Raw genomic sequence first — 10,076 nt, 5'->3', positions numbered from 1 at the left:
CCAAGTAGCCGCCACCACGCCCCGCTAGTTTTTTTTGTATTTTTTTAGCAGAGACGGGGTTTCACCGTGTTAGCCAGGATGGTCTCGATCTCCTGACCTTGTGATCCACCCGTCTCGGCCTCCCAAAGTGCTGGGATTACAGGCTTGAGCCACCGCGTCGGGCCTCTAATTTCTTTTTCATTTGTCATCGTGATATTGATTTTCTTTGCCTGGCCAACATCCAATCTGTCTTCTAGCAACAGTCCTGTCTTAGGCTGGGATTCCCCAGACCCAGAAACTAAGACAAGGAGGTGAAAGCAAGTAGTTTATTGGGGAGGTGGCCCCAGGAAGCACTGGTAGAGGACAGGGAGGGAAGGCAGCCTGTGCAGGGTGCAGGAGTGAGTAGGTCTATACTGTGGGCAACAGGGGCTCAATCCTGCTGGGGGCCTCTGGGAGAGTTGGTAGAACAGGTCTCGGTTGTACCTTTCAAGGGCGAGGAAGCTGGCATATTAGCCAACACCCATTCATTATTGGTTGAGGGCTGCTCCTGGGGGTTGACTCCCTGGCAGTGCCAGCCTGCCCTACCCAGAGACCGAGCGTGCCCTGGCAACCACAGGGAGCTATGGGAAAGTTGCAGCATCTTGCAACATGAAGTCTTCCATGGTAATGAGAGTGCCCAGGGAGGTGGCCACTTCTGCCTTCCGCTCCGTGTCCTCTCTAAGGTCTGCAGTCCAAAATCTAAATGCCTGAGCCCCAAAATGTGCCTCTCCTATAATAGTACAAGTGTCACACGTTTGGGGTTGCCGGAGACCCCAAAACCCAGGAGTCCTGGCTGTGAGCCTCTAGCGTGTTGCTTTCAGGGTAGTAACTGTCCCCCATTCTCCATCCAGGTAGTTTGGGTGGCACTGTCTTCTCACCCCAAGTTGCAGGTGGGCCTCAGAGATGGGTCCAGAGTTAGGCACTGGCCCCGGGTGAGCCAGTCAGAGTCCACCCTGGAACTTCTGCTGCAGATGAAAGAAGAAACTCTCTCTGCTGGGACTAACTTCTCAGGTTAGACACAAGGAAGGCACAAGGTGGGCCCAAGGTGGGCCACGAGGAGGAGGAATGGAAACCAACTCTTCTCCAACGTGGAGAAGACCTAATTGGAACCAAGAGATGGAGCGGGTGAGCCGGTGTGGAAAAGGACTAAACTCAGGGTGGGGGAGGAGACATGATTTTAATGCCTGGATCCAGCTGTACCTGAAGTGAGATCATTCTTGGACTTCCCAATTACATGAACCCATAAATTCCCATTTTTTGCTTGAGGCAATTTGTATTGGGTTTTGGGGTCTCCTGCAACCCCAAACGTGTGACACTTGTATTGTTACAGGAGAGGCACATTTGGGGGCTCAGGCATTTAGATTTTGGACTGCAGACCTCGGATAGGACATGGAGCAGGAGGCAGAAGTGTCTGAGATTCCAGTACCTACCTATGGTGGTGGTGGGGACACAAATATACAAGAGCTAAAGTCATCAAGCTGCAGGCGAGCTGGCTGGGGATGCATAAGCTCCAATCCTGGCAGTGCAAGGGTCTCCCCTGCTCCGATCCCAGCAACGCGAGGGTCCCCTCCCCCACAGACAGTAGTGACTCAAGACCCCCAGGCACAGGCCCGGGAGTCTTGGACTGCAGACTGAAGACTCTGCAGCCCAACTGGGAACCCTGAGAGTTCCACGCGCTGGGCCGTCGCCATGGTGACACGTCTCAGCTGCTGGGGTGCTCTGCACAGAACTTTAGTGTTCAGAAAGACCCCAGAAAGGTCCTCGTCCTGCTGTCAGTGGGTGGGCTTTCAAAGACTCTTTGGGGTCCCACAGCGAACGCCATTCGTGTGTGTGTCCTGAGTTTTCACGGGATTGTCCGAGGAGTCTGTGTCTGAAAAATCAAATTCTGGCTCAGAGGTTTCAAATTGTGCTTTTTGCCAGCTTGGGCAACATGGCCCCGCCGCTACAAAAATATAAAAATTAGGCACGGCGGCGCGCACCTGTGGTTCCAGCTACTTGAGGCTGAGGTGGGAGGGTTGCTTGAGCCCAGGAGGTTGAGGCTACAGTGAACCATGATCGCGCCACCGCACTCCAACCTGGGTGACAGAGTGAGACCCTGTCTCAAAAAAAAAATGTGATTTTTGGGAACCCGTATGCCTCCAAAATGCCTTGTGGGGGGCTGAGCACCAAGGGAGGCAGGGAAGTGAACGGGAGAAGTTGGCAGCCACAGCCTCTGACATCCCTGAAGGCCCTGACTCCCCTCCTCCCAGGCCCTGCCCCAGCTCCCACGGCAGCTGCTTGCATCCAGCCTGGCTCCGCAGAGGTCCCAGGGATCTGTGACCTGATCCCTGAAGAACTGCTCCCAGAGGCAGCCTCTGGGCCACAGGGAGCCAGGGGCATGTTTGGCCTGCTCTGGGTCCAGGCCCCAGGAGGTCTCCAGGGAAGCGCTGTGGCTGAGACAGGCGTCAGCAGGGCCCCGCAGCTCAGGCCTGATCCCAGCTCCCGCCTACCCTCCGGAGTTCCGTCTTCCCCCACAGGGCTGTTCTTTCTCACCCGCCGCACCCACGAGTCAGCTGGCTGTTCCTTTGAAACCCGCCACCCACAGTTCCAGAGAAATCCACGGAAGAGTCACCGCCAATGAACACACGCAAGTGCGAGCTGCCTCCTCTCCCCTGATGAGCTGTGCTGGGCAGGGCTGGGGAGCAGAAGCTGGGTGGACAGATGACCCTCGTGCCATCACACAAAACACCACACCTGCTCTGCTCTCACAAGTGACAACCCCACCCACCAGCTCCAAAACGAGGAAGGCTTTTCAGAGTCCCAGGATCTGTGTGGCAGCCAGCTCCACTCTCCGTGCCCCGAGAGAGCTCACGGGAAGGACAGGTGGCACCCTGGACAGGGCCCATCACACCCTTCTGACGTCAGGACTGTGGCTGTCTTGGGATGCAGCTCTCCAGGACACCAGGTCTGGCACTTTGGTAAAACCCCAGGGGGAGGGCAGAGCAGCCCAGGAGAGATGGATGCCAGGGCCCTCACTTTCACCTGGGTACCTGGCCGGTAAAATTCCAGCAGTGCTGGGTGGGCCCCAGAGATTTTCACATCTGTTTAATGCAGATATAACTGTGTATCTGGTTATCTATTGTATGCATACATAGTAAGTTGAGTCGCATGCCCCAAAATTCACGTCCATCTAGAACCTTAAAATGTGACCTCGCTTGGAAATAGGAAATCAGAGCCTTTGCAGGTGTAATTAGTTAAGGATCTCAAGATGTTACACTGGACTTAGGATGGGTCCTAAATCCAATGACTGGTGTCCCTACAAGAAGAGGAAACACAGAGAGAGAGGAAGGCCATATGATGATGGAGGCAGAGACTGGAGTGATGCGGCCACAAGCCACGAGGTGCCACTAGACACTGGAAGAGGCCAGGAAGGGTCCTCCCCTACAGGCTTCAGAGGGAGCAGGGCCCTGCCTCCACGTTGATTCTGGACTTGCAGCCTCCAGAACATTCCTGTTGTTTTAAGCTAAGAAGCGTGTGATAATTTGTCACAGCGACCCTAGGAAACTGATACAGTGTATTTCTGCTTTATATATAAAAATTGATAAAAATTGTAATCCTCCTTCACATCGCCCAGTAACCAATCTTGAGATCCTTAACTAATTACATCTGCAAAAACCTTATTTCCAAATGAGGTCACATTCTAAGGTTCTGGGTGGACGTGAATTTGGGGACATGCTATCCAATCCATTACATATGCATACAATATGTATAATACGCAGTTATACCTGTATTAAACAGATATGCAGCCCCTTGGGGGTGATGTCACTCCTGTTTCAAATGCCGTAAAGCAAGGGTGTCCAATCTTTTGGCTTCCCTGGGCCACATTGGAACAAGAAGAATTGTCTTGGGCCACACATAAAATACACTAATGATAGCTGATGAGCTGAAAAGACAAAGAAACACACACACACAAACACTGAACATTTCAAGAAAGTTTACGAACTTGTGTTGGGGTACATTCAAAGCAGTCTGGGGCCGCATGCAGCCCGCAGGCCACAGGCTGAACAAGCTCGCTCTGAAGTCTTTTAAACAACAGCTGGAAAATTCTTGAACGAGCCCAGGGGAAATCTCCAGGGTTTCAGGAAGCTGACGATGCAAGCTTATCCAAATGGAAAACGTTTAACGCTGCGGGTTGGAGCAAATGATCAGGCAAACAAAAAAAGCCATCGTGTTGCACTGGCTCAAAGAGACTTTGTTGAAAAGAATTACACTATTCTCAGTGAACGATTAATTTTACAGTGGGGAGGGGGAATTCCAGAGAGTGCAGAGCAGAAAAAAGGAATCTCAAACTCTCCATTTGCAACCTCTGGAAAAAACATTTTCTCACTGCCAAGGGAAATACCACTCAGAATACACTCCTTCAGATGAGTGGATTTACCCAGAAAACACAAGCAGATTCTTTCTTTTCTTTTTTTCTTTTTTTTGAGACAGGGTCTTGCTTTGTCACCCAGGATGGAGTACAGTGGTGGGATCATGGCTCACTCCAGCCTTGACCTCCAAGCAATCCTTCTGCCTCAGCCTCCTAAGCAGCTGAGACGATAGGTGCGCACCACCACACCTGGCTCATTTTTTAATTTTTCGTAGAGACAGGGTCTCACTATGTTGCCCAGGCTGGTCTTGAACTCCTGCACTCAAGCGATCTGCCGGCCTCCGCCCCCCAAAGTGCTGGGATTATAGACACGAGCCACCGCGCCCAGCCCACACAAGTGGTTTCTAAAAGAAAAAGACTGCACACCCAACTCAGAGGGCAATAGTTCTTGACATCTACTTTTCTCTGGGTGCAATCATGAAAAACAGTGATAGGTAACCTCAGGAAGAAAACTGGAGTCTTTGGACGAGAAGCATTAAGTAATCAGAATGACCACTGACATCAATGGAGCGCTTTCAGTGTTCTGGGAGCTGTGCTAAAAGCTTTACAGCTACTCCCTCATTTCTTCCCACTACAACCTATTGAGGTAGGCACTGCTATCCTCACTTTACAGATGAGGAAACTGAGGCACAGAGAGGTTAAGTCACCTGGTCAAGGTTACACAGCTAGTGAAAGGAAGGCTGGGGTTTGAGTCCTGGCCTAAATTCAAGACCCAGGTGCCCAAACACCAACAGTCATGCTGTCTGCGGGTTGCTTCTGTCCTGGTCACAATGGATTAATAAACTAACGATGTAAGAAGCCCAAGCCAAGGCACTTCCAGCCTTTGGCTCAGGGGAAATTCAAAAGCCAAAAGCTTGGCAATCCCTTCCTTGGATTATGTTTAATTCCAGGCCTCCCAAAGGCAAGAAGAATGACCTTGATGATGCTTGAAGGTGGGTCCCCGAGACCTCCACATGGGAGGAGCGCCGGCCGTAGCAGATGCCACCATAGATACCTGCTGGTTCTGTAGTCCAGCTTCTCTTGTCCATTGGGAGACTGGCCCTCCGAAATCCTGCTGCTGCTTCTGGAGGGAATGTCAATCACAGGACCCTAGTTCCTCGCCAGTGTGGCCCACAGGAATGAGCATGTGACTCAAGCTGGGCCAATCAGAGCCTTCCATGAGATTTGAGATGGAAAAGCATCCCTTAAAGAGTGTGAATCCTGAAGTTATAGGCTCCGGGCTGCTGGCAGCCATCTTTCCCGCCAGATGGAAGAAAGAATGAGGTCAGCATGCAAAGAGATGCAGAGTCAAGAGGCCTGGGTGCAGTTGAGAGGCCTGAAGACATTAAGCTCCTGGATCCAGCCATACCTGAAGCAGCAGCCACCTTCAGCCGTCCCCAATACAGGACCCAGGGAATTTGCTTTGTTGCTTAAGCCAGTTTGGGTTGGTTTTTCCCTGGGGAGAGAGCTCTCTCAAGGCAGAACTGAAAGGGCCTGAGGTTCCTCACCCCCACTGTTAAGGGTGGACAGCTGATGGCACACACCCCCTGCCTCTGGAACAGGCAGCTCCAGCTTCCTCCAGTAAAAGTCTTCTGCGTCCTTCTCTGGGGCTACACAATAAATGTATGAAGACTGCCAGGGCAGCTTATCCCAGCATACTTGTAGGATAACATCTAGTTTTTAAGAGAAAAGCTGGAAATTCACTTAAAGACAGTTGAAAATATTGCAAGTTGCTCTCAGCAATAAATGCCCAGTGACATGGGAGCCATTAGTTTTGAGAACGTCTCCTTCCAATCAGTCTGTCTCTTATGCACACATGTGCACACACACCTTGACGCAGGGTGCAAAGCAATCTATTTTGTTCAGATACCTGAGAAGCAGACAGAGAGCCAACAGGAAGGTGGGCGAGGCTGTCTCCCAGCAGGAAGAAGGATGTGTCTGAAAAGATGACCGTTTCTCTCTGCCCTGGGTTTGGGGTTGAGGCTGGCATGGAGATAAGTCTCCTGGCCCTGCATGCTGAGCCTGCATAAAGATGATTCCTGTGGCCACAGAACCACCCCTTGGCTCAGTTACTCCGTCACAGATGAGCCCCAACTCTAAGCAAGGCCAGGAGACAAGGGTACCAGCCACTGCTGACAGAGCCATGTCAGTGAGGCTCCTGTCACGCAGGTCATGAGGATGTGTAATGTGCGCTGGGTGCAAGTTAATGGGGTAGGGACTAGAGCGGCCCGCTCCAGGGGCGCAGAGGTGTTGCCTTCATCCAACAATAGTGACCCTATTCTGCCAGTGCTCCCAAATGCCTAAGGGAAGCCAGAAATCCTGATTTTGATGTGAAATGCCCCAATTTTTAAGCCATTCTAAAGGCAAAAAAGAACACTAAAAGCAGGCCAGATCAGGCTTCAAGTTGGTGACCCCTGACTGGCTGCCTTTTGGGGAGCCCAGGAAAGGAAAGGAGAAATGTCCTCAGGCCCCAAGGAGACCCAAGATGCTCTGTGTAGTAAAACTAGGGAAAGTCATGTCAATATTGAACCTAGTTCCAGAGTCACATCTGCCCCAGAGCAGATGCAACAGCCTCCACTCCCAGGGAGAGTCAGGACTCTGTGTTGAGACCCTGGATCTAGCCTTACCTGAAGCAAGCCCTCCTAGACTGGCCAGTTCTATGCACCCATGAATGGTCACCCTTTTGTGTTTAAGCACCTGGGCATGGGTCTCTGTGGCTTACAACCAAAAACAGTCATAATTAAACAGTTCCCTAGGAGAGAAAGGCATGTCAGTGGGGTATCCAGACAGCCTCAGTCACCCCATCGCTGTCTGGAACTTAGCAGAAACCCAGGGTTCTCCCACCCTCTCCAATCAGGGATGGTCAGGGTTAGGCCATGCTGGCCACGTGCAGGGGACATGGATTTTCAGTTCAGGATGTGCTGTTCCCCACAAAGAGCAGTGCCTGTAACTCACTGAACTGCTCACCAAGCACATCTTAATAGTGCATAACAGAACGTTATGCAACCAGATGCCAAAGGTGAACACCCTACATTTCTGCCTCCCCAGCATCCTTCCCCCGTCTTCTTAGGGGGAACCCCAATACTCCTTGAGGCACCCATTAGCCCTTTTCAGAGCAGGAGGTTGGTTCCAGAGATGTGCATGTGATCCAGGCTGGCCAATCACTGCACCTCACTGCAACCCTGGATCACAGTGATTGGTCCAGATTGGGCATGACCCTGCTGGCCAATCAGCATTCCCCAGTGTCCCTGGCAACTGTGATTGGTTCAGGAAGTGATCTGGGAACCGCCCCCCCTTCCAGGCTAAGACTTAACTCTGGGAAGTGGGCTGGAGCCTTTGGTAGGAAGAGGATCCCTTATGCAGGCGAGCTGCGGGGAGGAGAAGGGCACCTAATAGCAATGGTCCCCTGCATGGCAAAAGCAGAGCAAGAGGTGGACAGAGGGGAGATGGGCCTGGCTGACATCGCTAAGCCTGGATGTCCCAAAGGTGTGGTATGGTAGACATAGACACCCTGGCGTTGGCTTGGTCTTCCTTCTGCGAAGCCAGAAGGAGATGGTTCTGTCCTTGCAACTTCAAGAGCCCTGACACCACACACGGGCCAGGCCTGGATCCTTGCCATCTACTCCAGACACCCCAATTTGGGCAGCATCTAGGCCTGGGGCTCTAGCCCACGTGGTTCCAGGCCCTGCAGTTAGCTGGCTTTTCATTCTGGACACTGGAGGTGAGCGGGCGGCCCTGAAACACTGGGCCTGGCTATCTGGAGACCAGGGAGCTGCTATGAGACTGGCCGGAGGAGGAGGACGAGGTGGCTGCGCTGAGCTGGGAGAAGCCGCTGGTGCAGGATTCCAGGCTGGACATGGAGCCTCTGGGGAGGAAGAGTGTGGCACACGTTACCCTCTTGCAGTAACAAGGCCCTTGGGCTGACATACAGCAGTGGAAGAGCTGTTGATGCTGCAAAATCAGGCCCCAGGGCCCTAGGCCAATGCAGAAGGAAAAGCAAGTGACACCATGAAGAGAAAAGTGCTACCCAATTCCCCACACCCCCATCTCCCCAGACGGAGCCCAGCCTGCCACAGACCCATCACGGGCTCCCCTGGCCTGAGGCCCTTGCATGGCCCTAAGGCCGCCACGGCCTGGGGAGTCCCTGGCCCTGTCTCCCATCTCACTCCCTCCTTGCTCTTTGCACTCAAACTCCACAGTCCTCCTCCTAGCTCTTGCAGTGGCCTTCGTGTGCGCTGAGCCTGAGGCAGAAGCCCCTTCTCTCCTCCCCGAGCTGTCTGGTTAACTCCTACTCCAAACCTCAGGGCAGTGCCATCCTTGAGAACTTTCGTTTCTTGTATAGAGTCGGGGCTGTCACTATGCTGCCCAGGCCTGGTTTCGAACTCCTGGGCTCAAGCGATCCTTGGGCCTCGGCCTCCCAAAGCACTTGGATTACAGGCATGAAGCACCATGTCCAGCCTCCAAGAACTTTCTGCAATGAATGTGCTCTACATCTGCACAGTCCAACACACCAACCACTGGCCACATGGGCTGCTGGTCACCTGAAATGTGGCCCATGCGACTGAGGCACTAAATTGTTCCTTTTATTTCATTCTGCTTGCTAAGTTAAATTGCTGCAGGTGGCTAGCAGCGACCGGATGGGACAGTGCAGCTTTAGGGCCTTGCTTCTCAAAGCATGGTCTGGGAACTGGCAGCACCAGCAGTGCCCGGTGCTTGTTAGAGATGCAGAACTTTGCCAGGTACCATGGCTCATGCCTGTCATCCCAGCACGTTGAGAGGCTGAGGAGGGGGGATTGCTTGAGGCCAGGAGTTTGAGACCAGCCTGGGCAACATAGCGAGACCCCGTCTCTACAAAAAATTTTAAAATTGGCTGGGTGCAGTGACTCATGCCTGTAATCCCAGCACTTTAGGAGGCCGAAGCGGGCGGATTGCTTGAGGCCAGGAGTTCGAGACGAGCCTGGCTAACATGGTGAAACTGGTCTCCACTAAAAATATACATATTAGCTGGGCGTAGTGGTACGCACCTGTAATCCCAGCTACTCAGGAGGCTGAGGCATGAGAATTGCTTGAACCTAGGAGGTAGAGGCTGCAGTGAGTAGAGATCGTGCCACTGTACTCCAGCCTGGGTGACAGAGTGAAACTCTGTCTCAAACAAACAACAACAACAACAAAATAGCCAGGCATGGTAGTACACGCCTATAGTCCCAGCTACTTGGGAAGCTGAGGTTGGAGGATTGCTTGAGCCCAGGAGTTCAAGGCTACAGTAAGCTAGGATTGCACCGCTGCACTCCAGCCTGGGTAACAGAGTGAGACTCTGTGTCTAAAAATAAATAAATAAAAAGACCCCCTGGTGACTTGTGTGACCACCACACCACTTAGATCTCACTCCAGTGTCATGTTCCATACTCCTTCCCCCACTCCCTCTCCCAACCCTAGGCCAGGCCCCTATCCTGTGCTAAGGCTCTAGGTTATATCCCTGAGCACCTCCTGGCTGGACGGCTGATATGGTTTGGCTCTATGGCCCACCCAAATCTCATCTCAAATTGTAATCCCCACGTGTTGAGGGAGGGACCTGGTGGGAGGTGATTGCTTGGTGGGAGGAAACTGCATGCCACAGCAGAAATGAAGAAGAAGGTCTGGAGGAGGAGCAGGCAGTTTCTTCAAGGTTTTG

The 10,076-nt window shown here is 52.5% G+C and overlaps 1 protein-coding gene across 8 annotated transcripts in view; it reads right to left on the bottom strand.

The window, feature by feature from the left end:
• Positions 1-291: 291 nt before the first annotated feature.
• The window catches only part of SEC14L5 (SEC14 like lipid binding 5), an 81,919-nt gene continuing 72,134 nt past the window's right edge, over positions 292-10,076 (bottom strand). For 4 of the 8 annotated variants that reach the window (XM_077983894.1, XM_015125493.3, XM_077983895.1 and 1 more), the window contains exon 16: positions 3,975-8,270. In XM_077983894.1, the coding sequence (XP_077840020.1) occupies positions 8,159-8,270 (112 nt within the window). In that variant the 3' untranslated portion in view covers positions 3,975-8,158. 8 annotated transcript variants of the gene reach the window in all.

The sequence above is a fragment of the Macaca mulatta genome, chromosome 20 (genome assembly GCF_049350105.2).
Source record: "Macaca mulatta isolate MMU2019108-1 chromosome 20, T2T-MMU8v2.0, whole genome shotgun sequence".
In the NCBI taxonomy this organism is placed as follows: Eukaryota; Metazoa; Chordata; class Mammalia; order Primates; family Cercopithecidae; genus Macaca; species Macaca mulatta.
The sequence above is the reverse complement of the archived record's forward strand: the minus strand, read 5'-3'. Positions and strand labels throughout refer to the sequence as shown.